The 15,947-nt window shown below is 42.7% G+C and overlaps 2 protein-coding genes across 2 annotated transcripts; one reads left to right on the top strand and one right to left on the bottom strand.

The window, feature by feature from the left end:
• The first annotated feature begins 117 nt into the window (after nucleotides 1-117).
• On the top strand, nucleotides 118-9,619 carry LOC118121347. The gene is made up of 10 exons (XM_047342963.1): nucleotides 118-223; nucleotides 1,831-3,563; nucleotides 4,537-4,709; nucleotides 5,024-5,140; nucleotides 5,284-5,331; nucleotides 5,548-5,625; nucleotides 6,338-6,475; nucleotides 7,568-7,651; nucleotides 7,929-7,979; nucleotides 8,222-9,619. The coding sequence occupies exons 2-10, from the start codon at nucleotides 2,063-2,065 to the stop codon at nucleotides 8,330-8,332; spliced, it is 2,301 nt and encodes a 766-aa protein (XP_047198919.1). The 5' UTR covers nucleotides 118-223; nucleotides 1,831-2,062; the 3' UTR covers nucleotides 8,333-9,619.
• Nucleotides 9,620-13,158: 3,539 nt separating this feature from the next.
• Nucleotides 13,159-15,461, bottom strand: LOC118121598 (tubulin alpha-1C chain). Its single transcript, XM_035177608.2, is given in 5 exon segments — nucleotides 13,159-14,133; nucleotides 14,241-14,389; nucleotides 14,481-14,531; nucleotides 14,534-14,702; nucleotides 15,315-15,461. Coding segments are annotated over 5 exon segments (1,347 nt in total). The 5' UTR covers nucleotides 15,318-15,461.
• Between the last annotated feature and the right edge of the window lie 486 nt (nucleotides 15,462-15,947).

Raw genomic sequence — 15,947 nt, 5'->3', positions numbered from 1 at the left:
AACATCTTTGTGTAAAAACAACAAACATCTGTTACAACATTTTATTTTGATTAACTGTTTTGGCTTCTCTCTGTTGTGACGAGGATCTCTGGAGACCGACGGACACCGCCGAGGTTGCGCTCGGGCTCCTCGACGTCATCAGCGAGCGACGGCAGCTGGGACTGTTGTGTTTTTTTCTCGAGCCGCGTTCGGATGAAACTGTGTTTGTCGTTTCCCTGACGAGGTAAAGTCTCATTCTGTCTGTTTCCTCTCGTGCGGCCGCCGCTGCTCTTCCTCGCCGCCGCCTCACACTCGGACCCTCGGCTCCCTCCTCTTGTCCCGACGCCTCCGAACTTCCTCCTGAAAAATGGAGGAATTGTGTGTTATCGCCCGCTTTGTGTTGTGTGTGTGTTCGGCAGCGGCTAGCTAACGCGGCTAGCTGCGGGAGAACGACCGACTTGCGGGTAAACTTCGCGAAACGGCCTTTTAGACCCAGTTTAAATCACCTGTTGGGTTTGTTGTGATCGTAAATGTTGCGTAGACGCGCTGCAGGAACCCGACACCCAGCGTTGGACTAGCTTAGCTGCGGCAGCTTTCGGTTGGAACAAGATGATTCCATTGTTTCTGGGATTTTTCTGGGCAACACTTGGTAAATATGCTAACGACTCGTTTATCCACACGAGTGAATGAAAAGCTGAGCACATCTGAAACATGTGTTAATCTGAAACGCATGTTAATTGGAGATAATATCACTGTCGCTGCTGCTTAAGTCCTGCAAGTCCTACACACACACACACACACACACACACACACACACACACACACACTTAGTTAGTTAGTTAGTTGATTAGTTAGGAGTTGTGTCTGATAGAGGAAATTCAGTCACACAACCCTGCACATTCCACCCACACACCACGTCCCAGGGAACAATCACCAGAGCAACACCCATCAAACCTGACACATCAGTAGACAATAGCAACAACTACAGACACACACTCAGAGATACCGGTCTCCTAAACATACCTGATTTTTTTTATTTCATCAAGATTCACAAATTATTCTCTGTGAAATCAACAAGATTGTCTCACAGTGTCAAGGAAAGTAAAAAATACTTCCTGAATCCGCCCCCTGATCCGGATTCACACCAAAATAGGTTCAGGGCCCGGTCACACGTACCCGAATGCAGAAGCAAAGCACGTAAAGCTATGCTGCAATTTGCTTTGAACAGGAAGCAAATCATTTATTCACTTCCTCCCTCGCACAGATTGGAAGTGAATAGGAGGCGCAGGTTAGCCTCTGATGCTTTCGTGTATGTGTGAACGGGCCATTGATCCTAACCCAAGTGGCTTCTTCCACTGGGCCACCCCCCACTCCCCTACAAACTTTCAAGGAAATCGGTCGAGAACAAACAAACAAATGCAGATGAAAATACAACCTCCATAGTGGAGATGACAATAACAAACATCGACATCTCCTAAACATGAACCATTGACAGACAGTAACGAGCTGGGTTAGTGACCTGGTGTCTTTATGAGGCTGTGGCTGCAGGTACTTTACTTTAGCTGAAGCATTCCCTGTTGCATCTTGTCAACCTGAACCTGTGTCCTGAGGCCAAAGGGGCGATTAGGGGGTGAGTGATGTTCTGTGCTGTTGAGGTTGTAATGTCAGTGGTTGCCTTACAGTTGAGATCAGAGAGGTTGGGTGTGGGAGGACCTATTGGCCTTAAGTCTTGAGTATCATACTACTAGATACTGTATTTTTCATTTCTGACCTATTCATTGAACCTATTTGAACTTGACATTTCTTTTACTAGTTGTTTTTCTCTCTGTCTTTCTCTATGTCTTTAATTAGGAGATCATGGTAGTTTCATTATTCCACACGCAGTCTAGATGCCACTAAGGAGACACCTGCGACCTGCCATCGATAACCTCCGTGGTGGGAAAGGCTTGAAAACGACTTAATATCCACACAGGAAGTGCGCAATCTTCAACGCCGAAAAGTCTAGAGGACCAAAGGACAGGAGAGGAGACGACTGTGTAGAGGGGGAGTTGGGGATGGGGTTGGAGAGCCAAAGGAGGACGTCATGGTTCACAGCGGCTCTGCTTCCCCAATGAGAACATCACCTACAGCATCGCCTCATTTAACTGATCCTGCTACAGCACCTCCTCTGCAAGTGGCACCTCCCCTGGTGCCTCCCCCTAGAGATACCTCTGGTCAGGGCCTAACACAGACCCCTGCAAAACACCTCAGCACAGACCCTACCTCTATCCGCCCCCCTCAGCCCTCTACTCCGTCTCCTGCTGATGCAGAACCTCCCGTTGTAACACCAGCAGAAGCACTTACAAGCAGCTCAAGCCCAGCCTCATCCTGGTCCTCTACGCAGACAACAACCCCTGCTCAGGGCCTATTCAATGGGCGTACATCAGGCAGGAAGAGGACTCCTAAGGCCTGTGATTGCTGTGGACCCAACAGTAAAGGACACAATGTCAAAACCCCGGGCAGAGGGAGGGGGAAAGGGAGGGGAGCTGTCAAGGACCTCTGGGACACCCCAAACAGAAAAGTGGGGGCCCAGCTGACACGTACCAATAGCTCTGATTTGACCAAGGAGATGGGAGAGGAAGCAGAGGATGAAAATGACACGTACGAGAAGGTGCAAACAACTGTAATAATGGCTAATGCTCACACCCTCGCTGATACACACACCCTTCCTCCCCTGCCTGTCACGTCCCTGCAGGACGGAACAATAAGGAACTGTGCTGCCCCACAGAAAGCATGTACGCAGAATGATGAGGACATGTTGATAAAGGGGTCGGGGGTTTCTGGCGAAGGAGGAAAAGGATGTGGGGTTAACAGAGATGTGGAGATGAGACTGTCGGGAATGCCAGCCAGGAGAGCGTTAGTCGTCAGAGGTAGAGGGAGGGGAATGATGACAGGAGCAATGTTTGCATCGAAAATGAAAGTAGAAGTTAGAATTAAAAGCCAAGCCGGGAGTTGTGTTGTCACTGGTTCTAAAGTGGACGCTTCAGCTCAGTCATTGGTAGCGCACAGTCTGGAGGAGAACAAAGATGCACAGATGTATCACGGGGTGCAAACTCACCCCAGCACGTTTAAATCTCCGTTCTGTAATGGGGACACAGTAAATCTGACTGACTCCGAATCTGAAGAAGAGGCCGATTTGATCATGAGTGAACTGGGAAATGGACTGTTATCCATTTCAAGACAGTCAGGCCCTGCATCAAGATCGGATACGCCTCAGAATATTGACTCTGACGTGGACCAGGCTAATGAAGGAGCAGACCACGGTTCTTTACCAGTAACTCTGTCTAATGGAAATGTCACCACATCGACGGACCATGACCACAGATCCACACCTATGGAAGTGGAAACCTCCCAGTGCCCTATCACAGTGTACGGTGTGCAGCACCACTGGGCATTAGGAGACCATAGGCTGTACTGTCAGCCGGGAACCTGGGAGAAGAAGCCGATGGAAGAAGTGTCGGGGAAGGAACTGTCAGAAGAAGCAGGGATGGACGTGAAGATGTCGAATGAAGAAAGTCTGGAGCGGCTCACTGATATGGTCAATGGTAAGATGTGTTTTGAAGCATTCATTCACTCATCCTGTCAGATAGTTATAATGAACATGGTCAATCATTGATGTTTTTACACAGCGACAAACTGGAGGAAGTAACTGTTGAGGATCAGCTCTTTTTTCTGACATATAAAATCCACAGAGCACGTGGCCACTTCCATGAAACATTAACACAGACTTGATCTAAAACTGGCTTTGTGCAAAATAATTTTTCCCTAAACAAATTATTTCCAGGATAAGAACTACTCGTGTATACAGGAGAGTATTTGTTTATTGTGACCTAATGGGTTACAATAAACAAATTATTCGATGTAGGAAAAATGCAAAACACTCCACAGAAGTTTAAAGAGCAGCATTGTCTTACAAAAGTAGGACAGAAAATACAAGGTCTTCACATGGTATTAAAATTGGTCATGTGCACATTTTTCTGTCATTTTTTTTCTTTTGCAATTTAAAAGAGAGCATTAATAAATGAGACCCACTCATGCAAACACATGCAGTGGCTTCTGAATGTATCCAGGCCCCTCTTCACACAGCCTTTTGTTCGGCATTTAATTTTAAATGGATGTTTTTTTGTTTGTTTTTTTCCCATCAATCTAGACACAGTGACAAAGTGCAAATTTATTCAATTAAATTAAAATGATTATTTTTTTTTTCAGCCCCTTCGGCAGGATTTGAAGCTTTGAATCTTTTTAGTGAAAGCAAGCTGTTCTCTGGATATGGGCAGTTCATTCTGTCTTCATAGAATTCTGTTTTGCAAATATCATCTTTAATATTTCCGGCGTTAAACCCACAAAAATGTGTTATCTACACTTCTTATTTTAAAGTGTGTCGGCGTTCAGGCTTGGATGTGATTTAAATTAGAGTTTCTTCAGAAAACCTATTTTGAATTTGGGGTTTTAAACAACACTGTCAATGTTCTTCGTGTAGTTGGTCATATAATCACATTATGATTTCCTCTGTTTCAGATTTTCTGGAGAGCTTCTACATAAAGTACGGCAGTTTCATTCCTCTCACTGAGACAGACGTCCTGGAACACCTGAAGAAGAACGGCAACTCTGACTTCAGCAAGTGGTTTGTGCACGCACGCACGCACACACACACACACACACGTCCAATCGAGCCTATGAAGGTGGAATTGGTATTCAGATAGATTTCGGTGTCCATTTGATTTATGTTTGTAATATATGATGCAGTATAAAATGTAAATAATAAGCAGAAGAACCTACACAAGTTTGATTTGCATTTAAAGAATTTTGTCCCTCCTATTACTTTTTTAGTAATGTTATTTTTCATCTGTGAACTTGTGTAATTTCTTTCCTTATTTGTCAATATTCTTAAAATGTCCTTGAGGATAGAACAAAATACAGCAGAGGTTTGTGTTTAAATAGAATTCCTCCTCCTCCTCCTCCTCCTCCTCTTCCTCCTTCAGGAGCCTGGATGCACTGAGGCCAGATGACTGGTCAGGCTGGTCTGCTCTCCGTCGCAGGCTTCATGGTGATGTATAACAAACACTCCCTGGGCCTGGAGGACCTAGGTACACTGGAAGAACAGAATTGGCTTAATGACCAGGTAAAGAAGGAAGAAAAGCCAGGACACCGTTTGGGCTCATAATGCTCATATTTATGAAATGTGGAAGCCTGAGGGTGTAAAAGCTGGATCCAATGTAAAGGAAAACATTTCTTTTTCTTTTACCTGCTCTTATATCTGGTCAGATCATCAACATGTATGGAGAACTCATTATGGAAGCAACACAACACAAGGTAAGTGATGATCTGTTGTAAAAATTCAAATTCTAAGTTTCCGTGCGGCCCAAAAGGATATAGAATAATATTTATTAATTATAAAAATGACTCACTGTAGGAGTCTGAACTTGTATTTAGAAGCATGAGATAATATTTAGACACATTTCAGGAAACACGTTAATTAAGTCCTCACTGTGTGATGCGTTAACACAATCTATTATTTCTCCCTTTCAGGTTCATTTTTTCAACAGCTTTTTCCATAAGCAGCTTGTTGCCAAGGGTTACGATGGTGTGAAGAGATGGACTAAAAAAGTAAGTTGTTTTCCAGTTGTTTTGTCAGAAACGTTAATAGCTGATCGTTAATTATCACAACCCAGTTATATTTCCAGCTTTTAATTTTACATTATAGACATTCTGTGCAGTTTCCCAGAAGCTGCAGAAAACTTGTTACAGAAAACATCAACCTTTTTCTGCTGCCTACAAGTATATTAAGAAATATTAAAAAACCTAATGACCCAATAAAATATAAATATAAAATAAATGTACAAATACATAAATAGCCCTTGTATTTACATGCATTTAATTTCATATTTTATGTGTTTAACCATTTATTTATTTCCCCCAGGCGACTCTAAAGTCTATTTCTTTCATTTAGTCATAATGTTGTTGTGACATTGAAAATATTTTAATCAACTTGTGAAACCGCCTTTTCCAAATATTTAATCTTGCGTCAAACAGAAATTCTAATGAAACTGTTTGTCCTGTAGTTAGTTGCATTTTTTAAAGTTGTTTGTCACATATAAAACTCGTATACCTCCACCCAACTCGTCATGTTATAGAACACCCCTCCACAAAATATCATCGAAATCGGTTCTGTCTATTATTCCGTCTATAAACTATTGCCTTGTAATCTGATAACTCTTGAGTATTGATTTTTCCAGGTAACATAACGTAGACATTTGTGTCATCTTGTATGTTGGATATCTAACTTGTGCCTGTGTTTATTTTTGGGGGGTTCATTCAGGTCGACCTCTTCTCCAAGTGGCTGCTGCTAATTCCAATTCATTTAGAAATCCACTGGTCTCTCGTCACGGTCACCATGGCAACCAAAACCATCAGTTACTACGACAGCCAAGGCATCGTCTTCAGACACACCACAGATGTGAGTCCTCTGTCCATGTCCCTACATTTTGAGATGTAGATCATTGTTGCAGATTTCTTTAATTCAGTTTCTCTCTTCTCTGCCCTGACAAATTATAAGTCTTGACTTCCATGATCATAAAGTCTGCAGACTTCGCGGCTGTACAACATTAAATATATTCCTCTTTATGAACAGACAAGGAAGGAAAGGTTCTGTGGAAGGAAATCCGCGAGGAAGGTTCAAATCAGATACAAGAGACGAGGATAGAGCGTTGGGTCAATATTCTTCCCCAGCATGCATTCTAGAAGAAATCAACATGTGTGCAGAGTCTATGCAGCTCTCACCCAGATAATGAGGTTCTAGAGACTTGTGTCTTTCCTTACATGTTCCTGAAATGAATGGAAAGTATTCAGCTTGTCAGACAGAGGCATCCTGAGGCTCACGTGTCCAGTGACCCTGACTCCTCCACCACCGGTGATAACATATAAGTGAGGATAATTATAACCTGTAGTGAGTGATGCACGTCAAACATATGGACGTGACCAAAGATAGAAAGCATGTGTGGACAGTCAGTTCAGAACATGATGAACTTATTGAGTAGAGCGGTTAGCTGATACAAATCAGCCAATATGAGGCTTTCAAGGACACATGTTTGCCAATATGAAAGACTTTAATGCATAAGGTTTAGATTTTACATTTCTAAATCATATTGGTTTGATATTTTACAATTTCTTAAAATATATATATATTTGCTTTTTACTTTTTTAATCCTTTTACTCCCTAATATCAGTATCTGCATCAGCCCTCGAGCTGTATTAACATTTACAACTTTACATTTTCCTGTTCAACTGTTAAATTGATGATGTTCTCACTGTTTTCGCTTAATTAGACTCGTGATTGTCGTCCATAACCTCCACGTCTCAAAGTTCAGGATTGTTTTAAATGTTTGAAAGTGATCGATTTGCTTCCTCACAGTAGCAATGTGAAGGAATTGAAATGTTCTAACAGTCTTTATCACTTGCACCATTTTCACTGTAGATTAACTGTCCTTTGTGTGTATCTGTTTGTGTGTGTGTGTGTGTGTGTGTGTGTGTCTGTGTGATGTTCTACCAGAACATTATGAAGTACCTCCAGTCTGAAGCCAGAGAGAAGGAACAGACAGCGTTTCAGAAAGGCTGGAAAATTACTATCATCAAGGTAAAGCTGAGCCCTGATTGTAATTGTCATGTTGTGTTCACCTAATGGCCTGAAACTGCAGTGCAAAGTGGAAACCTCCCTCTTATTGCCAAGTCAGTTATTATAAAGACTATATCTGAGTTACATTAACAAAAAAATCCTACTGCTTTTTATCTTAAGCAACAATTTCTAAATCAGTCTTACTACTAAGGCAACAAATGCATGTAGAGTAGATTCACACACATCTGTGACATCTTGCCTCCGTCTCCCGGTTGACTGTGACCTACTGACTCCTCAGGGAATTCCTCAGCAGAGAAACGACAGCGACTGTGGAGTTTTTGTCCTGGAGGTGAGACATTCTTTACTGCCGTCCTCCCATCCTTCATTTATCCCCCAGTTCTTTGAATTCCTTGCCCCTCTCTTTTGCCTCGTCTGTCCTGTGTCTTGGCAGAAAAAGAAATAAAGTCGATGTGTCCTGTCTTTCCTGCCTCCACAAATGTGATCAGTGCTCAGTCTCCTGAGGGGCTGAAGACAGAGAGAAGCTTCTGTCATTTCTTTTTAATCTCACCATCTTGTCTTTCTGTCCGTCAGTACTGCCGTCGTCTGTCAGTGAGGCAGCCGCTGCTGTTCAGTCAGGAGGACATGCCTCTCATCCGAAAGAGGATCTACAAAGAAATGTGTGACTGTCGCCTTAACGACTGAACGACCAAATAACATCCTCCTTCTCTCGCTGACTGCTTCTGAGACCTCCTGCACAAGTATGTCAGGCGGCCATTTTCACAGACTGTTACACAAGCTAACACGACCACGGTCAGCCATTTTCCAGTGAACTCGAGCTGCCCGTCGGCCCGTGTGACGGACGGCAGAGTGGCCGTCACTTGGGACTTTTCGTGATGTTAAGAGTTTAAGTTTTTTTCTACATGCAAGCTTGCAAAGAACTACTGACGTGGACCCCTACTGACCCCAAAAGATGCTGGAGCCCGCACACTTCAGGTTTGCTTTCTACATTAACCACCCCCCCCAGAGGATTTCAACCAAATGGCCCAACAGCCGCCTTTCGGAACACAGAGGGGTTCTGACTTTGACTGAGGATGCAGGCGTCGGAGCAGCCTGGACCAATGGGAAGGACTTTCCCTCACAAATGGAATGGCCTTATATCCTTCATGGCCATTTTAAAGTGAATAAAGCTTTTTTTTTTTTTAAAGTTAATTTGATGCTGAACTTTTTCAGCTGCAACATGCCTACAATAACACACATTGTCTAACATGTTTAATGAAGGTGTGTGATTCAGTGGACCAACAGTTCACTTTAAACTTGAACGTTTGAGCTGGTTGCATTCTCTCGGACTTCAGATTTATTTGCACGGTCAAAGGCCTAGAAGTAGAAAATCCGAATGTACTGATGGTGTTTTCTTCCCCCGGCTGTGACGGAGCGGCACAGAGCCTCAGTTCTGCTTGAAACAGGGAGATCATGAGTTGTTTTTTTTGTGTTCATTAGGTTTTTCACATCTGCTCTCCAAATCATTTCATATTAAATTTCCAGTTTTTTCCACCACATACTTTTCTGCCGTTCGGCCTGTTTTGCTCTGATCATGTCCTCATGGGTAAGAGTTAGGTTTTGCACATGCGATGACGTCAGTGACGGTTTGACTTTAGAATCCATCGGTTTGAGTTGAATACAGTTTCTTATGCTTGTTAGTAAATTCGACGTTAGCTGTTCAGTTCGCTGCTGAGATGTTTTTTTTGTTGTTTGTTTTCAGGCATTTCTTCAGCTTTATGTTGTCATTCACAGAGAAACAAGTGAACCTCAGTTCTTTTGATTTACATCTTCTGTCCAACCCGGATTTTGTTGTTGTATTCATTTATGTATATTTACAGATTGTATTGTACTTTTACTGGCCTACTACTGTACATACTTGCTTTGACTAAACACCACAGCAGTTTCTGGACTGTTTTTATCGTTGTTATTAAAAAGCCAATTCTGCCGGGAGTCTGAGCAGTGAGTTTGTTGCAGCCTTTCTCGTCTTTTTTTTTTAATTCAATCGAGACAACAATGACCAGGGATGAGATACTTTTTTAAAAAGCTGTAATAATAGAGATGTGTATTTTTTTATAGAAACAACTTATACGCTCAAATAACCACATTTATTCAGCAGCGTCTGTTTGAAATGTTTCTGTCAAATCCAGAACCAATTAGGAAAAATATGTCCCCAGCCAAAACTGATTGGAGGAATTTTTTATGTAAGTTTTTTTGTCACTCGTTCAGTGAGTGGGTGATGTCAGCAAACTTCAAGTTAGATCCGTCCCTCTACTACTGCCAGCTAGTGTTCAAAGACTTTACCAAAGTCATATTAGGACGAGCTCATCATCTCTCTAGTTGATCTTTTTTCTTCTTGTGGAAAATATATTATTGTGAATCAGATTGATATTACCCCAAAAGCTGTTTAGGCTGCATTGCTGTACACTTACCAGAAGAGGGGGCCCTGTGTTGCCATAGTAATATTTTTTCTTTGGAATCCATCCAGAGCGCAAGGTCAGACACATGTCAGGGGCTCCAGAGCTGGAGGAAGGTTGAGTGTGTTGCTCAAGGGCACTTCAGTGGGGGAACATCTACTGGCGTGGGTGCTTGACCCATGACTGCAGGGTAAAGGATGGACCTTCTATAATAGTTATTTTACTGCTAATTTATCAAAAAAGGAAAATCTGAAATATCCAATTGACATAAGTGCTTTGACTCTTGGAATCTGCGCTGATTGGAGTCCACCTCTGGTTAAGAATCCATAGATCTTAAATGGAACCTTAACGAACTGAGCAGTCCGGAAGAGAAGGACCCTGATGGTCACTCTGACTGAGCTCCAGAGATTCTGTGTGGAGACGTGAGAAACTTCCACAAGGACAATCCTCCCTGTAACACTCCTCAGATGTGGCTTTAAAATAGTCAGACAAGCTTCTCCTCAACGGAAGACACATGAAAACACCTAAAAGACTCAGAGAGAAGGTTCTCCGGTTCTAGCTGAACAACACAAAGAACACATAGCATAAAGAGATATCCTTAATGAAACCTGGTCCAGATAAATGTGACCGAAACGACACATTCATTTAAATTTCCCTGTTTCAGATGAGATGAAAATCAATTTGCGATCATTCCAAAGTGAGACTGAAACAGAAAGCGTTAAATGTGAAGGGGCCTGGACCCTTTGTGAAAGCACTGTGCTGTGCGTTAATGTCATAATTAGCATCACACAGGCCTGTGAATTCATTGCCCTTTTAAAAGTAGGTTTTTGCTAATCATGCACGTTACATAAAGGCACGTTCCACTTTGAGAGAACTGCAGGGGCACCATCATCTCAGCCTGTGGGCAGGAATTCTCATGGTTTCTATATACGTACGAACAAACCACAGCTGGCACCGTAAAATGAGGGATTTTCGCTGCAGTTGGTTTTGTGACCTTCTTTGGTCCGAGCATCATCAGTAGATAGTGATGTGAAGAGAGTTGGACGTGCAGTGAGTCCGGGTGTCTTTCTTTTTGCCCCACACGATAGTTCACTGAAATAATTAAGCTTAAACAATCCAAACCAACCAAACCCTACGTGACTGTTGCAATTTGTGAACATTCAGCTCTAATTCATCAGATACTTTGAAGGCTTTGAAAAACAATGAATGTTGATGATTTATCAACCCTCACATCTTGACTGGAAGTCTCTATATTTCATTTCTCCATAAAACAACCCCTGTTATAAAAGAAGCACAAGCAGGAGCTTTACTACGGAGCCGAACTCGTAACAGTCCCCTCAGTTCTTAATGATTGCTAACGACGGTTCTGTAAGTTTCAGTCGGACTGAAGAGGTGGATTTGTTTCAGAGGACTTGAGATGGAGTTCGGAGAAGGAGGATAAATCTCCGGATAGAGGAAAAGAAGACGACTCTGGATCTTAAAAACGACTGAGATGTGGGATGAGAGACGGGATTGGGAGTCAGTGCTGCAGGACGTCTCCAGTAATGATGATAAGAGACTTTGCTGGTACTTATGTAAAGCATGGATGAAGAGATAGTCCTGTATAAGTGGGGGAATAGACTTTTTCTATTGTAGTGGGTATAACTTTCCTCAACTTCAGGAACTTGAGGATCATACATGACAAAGAAATAAAAAACTTGTGATTTCTGTCTCTGTCTTAAGATCTTTCATCCCCTCATTATTCTCTTTATTCAAACTTTTAATATTCAAACTTCCTCTTACTTTCTGAAAGAGTATCGGTTCGATTTTGGTTTAATGCAGAACCAGAGGCAGACAGACTGATAACAGGTCGGTGTTGAATTTAATGTGAAAGGCCTCGGTAAGTCGTGGTTGAGATGGTGGAGCAGGGGGCAGGTGAGAGAGAGAGAGAGAGAGACAGGGGAGGGAGAGACATGAGGGAAGACGGGAAGAAAGTTTAAAAACACAGAAACACTAGAAAATGACATTATAACTGTGATTTAAGACCAAGCAGAAATCTATTTCATTACCAAAAACATATAACAGACATCACAGTCTATACTATTAGACTAGAGCAGGGGTCACCAACCTTTTTGAAACTGAGAGCTACTTCAAAGGTACTGAGTAGTACGAAGGGCTACTTGTTTGATACAAACTTCCTGAATAACAAAGTTGCACAGATCACCTTTTAATAATAATAATAATATATGTGAAGAGACTGTCTGATCACGTCAATGTTAATTATTCCTCACAATAATTATTAACAATGATTTCCACAACAATGATGTAGGAAACAGATATATTAAAACATGCAACTGTGGATTGGAAAAGTACAACTGACTTAGTATTTGTAATATAAAACACTATAGGCTTACACACCTTGAAATTGTCTCTACCGCGAAACCTAAAGCTGTCAGATGGTTTGCTGCAGGTAATAAGTCCACAGACGTATTTGTCGTCACCGATTTGTTTCTTGAACATAAATTCCTCTAAATTGATGTCGACTTCCCCTCATATCAAATGCGGCTGGACAAGGCTGGGTGGTCAAAGTTTTAAACATAAATTTGATATCCACCAAGACTTTAAACTTTACCGCTTTTAGATTTACAGAGACTGGATTGGATGTTTTATTTAAAATTCTTATAGCTTTGTTTGTTGTGCATTTCCTCACAGCCTGTCATTTATTGGAGTATGAAGAAACAGTTTGAATTAAAGCCTCATCTCATCAAAGCATATTACATCTTTTAAATGGTGACACATTTTATTCAAGATGTTAAGTTGTGTAAATCATCTAACATGTAAAACTGATACTTTTATCAGTGATTGTTGCCGTGTACAAATACAATCCAGTTTGATATGAGCATGGAAAGTGCAACAAATCCAAAAATGGAAAGTGCAACAAATCCACTGCTCTGTGAAAAAAAGAATATATATATATTTAGAGAGAGAGAGAGAGAGAGAGAAATTGAAATAAAGGAAACAATACTGCAGTCAACGAACACAATTTATTAAGAACAAAATGACAATGCTCAGGAAAATACAAGGGAATGCCTGTGTTTAATAATCCCCTTCCTCCTCATCATCCTCTCCCAAACTATCAGCTCCGACCTCTTCGTAATCTTTCTCCAGAGCTGCCATATCCTCTCTGGCCTCAGAGAACTCTCCCTCCTCCATACCCTCACCCACATACCAGTGAACGAAGGCAGCTGCGTACATCAGATCAAACTTGTGGTCAAGGCGAGCCCAGGCCTCAGCGATGGCGGTGGTGTTGCTCAGCATGCACACAGCCCTCTGGACCTTGGCCAGGTCTCCACCAGGAACCACAGTGGGCGGCTGGTAGTTGATGCCGACCTTGAAACCAGTGGGGCACCAGTCCACAAACTGGATGGTGCGTTTGGTCTTGATGGTGCCGATGGCAGCGTTGACATCTTTGGGCACCACATCTCCACGGTACAGGAGGCAGCAGGCCATGTATTTACCGTGGCGAGGGTCACATTTCACCATCTGATTGGCTGGCTCGAAGCAGGCATTTGTGATCTCAGACACCGTTAATTGCTCATGGTAGGCCTTCTCAGCAGAGATGACCGGAGCGTAGGTGGCCATAGGGAAGTGGATACGGGGATATGGCACCAAGTTGGTCTGGAACTCGGTCAGATCAACATTGAGGGCACCATCGAAACGGAGGGAAGCAGTGATGGAGGACACAATCTGACTCATCAACCTGTTCAGGTTGGTGTAGGAGGGATGCTCGATATCGAGGTTCCTGCGGCAGATATCGTAGATGGCCTCGTTATCTACCATGAAGGCACAGTCGGAGTGCTCCAGGGTGGTGTGGGTGGTCAGGATGGCATTGTAGGGCTCCACCACAGCGGTGGACACCTGGGGGGCTGGGTAGATGGAGAACTCCAGCTTGGACTTCTTACCGTAGTCGACGGACAGACGCTCCATCAGCAGTGAGGTGAAGCCAGAGCCGGTGCCACCTCCGAAGCTGTGGAAAACCAGGAAGCCTTGAAGACCAGTGCACTGGTCAGCCTGAAGACAGAGAGGTGGACGGATTAAATATGAGAGACAATATTATGATTTAGTCTGACGTTTGTCAAAATTAATAAAAGTTTAACTCCTGATGTAAAGTTACCCACCAGTTTGCGGATCCTGTCCAGCACCAGGTCAATGATCTCTTTGCCAATGGTGTAGTGTCCACGGGCGTAGTTGTTGGCAGCATCCTCTTTACCAGTGATCAGCTGCTCAGGGTGGAACAGCTGGCGGTAGCTTCCAGTGCGTACTTCATCTGAAGAGACAGAGTCAGTCAGAAATGACTCAACAGTTTGATTTTAAGGAAATCAGAGTAACCGTGGTTTCTACTTTTCACAACAGTTTACCGATGACAGTGGGCTCCAGGTCGACAAAAACAGCTCTGGGGACGTGCTTCCAGCTCCGGTCTCACTGAAGAAGGTGCTGAAGGAGTCATCTCCTCCTCCAATGGTCTTGTTGCTGGGCATCTGTCCGTCCGGCTGGATCCCATGTTCCAGGCAGTAAAGCTCCCAGCAGGCATTGCCAATCTGGACACCGGCCTGACCAACGTGCACGGAGATACACTCACGCTGCGGAAAGAAGAGAAATATTATTCAACAATGTGCATTTATTTATTTTCTTTGAAGAATTGTTCTCACACTTTTAAGGACTTGCCTCCGCTGCATCATTAGCTGCATTCCTCTCATTTTTCAAACATTTGCTCCAGAGAGGAGACAACGTCGTCATGCGAGCGAAACAAGGCACAGGATTGGCTGGTTTACTGCCCCCACCTTAGGAGACGCTGCCACAGTGCGTGATGTGTATTATATGAGACCAGACTAATTGATTATTTTTATTTTTATTTTTATAATCGATTAAATCTTTTAGTTGTTGCAGCCCTGTATTCAAAATCACCTGACAGATTCTGTACACTCATTATTTACCCACTGAACAGATAACTCTGCATGGACACACAGCAGCATGGAGGCATTTAGTTTTTTTAAACTTGAAGACATGCTCGTCATTTACATTAATTGTAGTGGATTTGGCTGCACAGAAAAACACACATTCTGCTACTTTAGTCACTCGGAGCGTCGCCATGTTCACTTCCTGTATTAAAGCTGCAGCTGCTTCTTGAACTGAGCTAAACTAAACTCCAGATATTTTTGATCACATGATTTAAAGAGTCTTTTCCTACTCACCATGTTTCCTAGAACACTGAAGATTAAATAACGAAGATGTTGATTTGCTTCTGGCTACAAGACTCAATCTGTCCTGTTTTTTGGATCAACTGAACCAGTGCAGCCGTTACACAGAGCTATTTATTACTGGCGTAAGGACAAACTCAAATCGTGGCAGCGGTAGCTCGTAGAGGCACTTCTGTTTTCAACAGAAACTGCCACTGATGTGTAAAGTCAGCTGCTTTTGATGCCACACTGTTTAGAGGCAGCTGCCTTTGATGCCACGCTGTTTAGAGGCAGCTGCCTTTGATGCCACAAGTGTTTTGGGGCAGTTGTCACTGCTGCCCACTGTCTGAGAGCCACTAGAGCTGTTTGGATTTATTCAAACATATACCAGTACTAAACCAGTATACAGATATATATATATACTGGTTTATGAAAGTTTATTTCTGCAAATGCAGTTCACAATAACTAAATTAAAGCATCAAAAATATCAAAGGTATTGTAGAAAGGACTGGGTTAAAGTGACTTTAATATTAAAAAATCTTTGAAGTTCACAAGGCACAAACATTAATTGGCTAATGATACATTAATAACAGCTTCTCACCATCATCATTTCAGACAGAGGAGTAAAGTCATAGTAAATACGAGTCT

This window comes from Hippoglossus stenolepis, chromosome 14, assembly GCF_022539355.2.
Source record: "Hippoglossus stenolepis isolate QCI-W04-F060 chromosome 14, HSTE1.2, whole genome shotgun sequence".
Taxonomy (NCBI): domain Eukaryota; kingdom Metazoa; phylum Chordata; class Actinopteri; order Pleuronectiformes; family Pleuronectidae; genus Hippoglossus; species Hippoglossus stenolepis.
The sequence above is the reverse complement of the archived record's forward strand: the minus strand, read 5'-3'. Positions and strand labels throughout refer to the sequence as shown.

What these genes read in the sequence shown, in the direction of transcription:
- LOC118121347 (XM_047342963.1), top strand. Translation starts at nt 2,063, where the DNA reads ATGGTTCACAGCGGCTCTGCTTCCCCAATGAGAACATCACCTACAGCA. An exon ending in AGAATTGGCTTAATGACCAG is followed by an intron (nt 5,141 to 5,283) that starts GTAAAGAAGGAA and finishes ATATCTGGTCAG; the next exon opens with ATCATCAACATGTATGGAGA. An exon ending in TGGAAGCAACACAACACAAG is followed by an intron (nt 5,332 to 5,547) that starts GTAAGTGATGAT and finishes TCTCCCTTTCAG; the next exon opens with GTTCATTTTTTCAACAGCTT.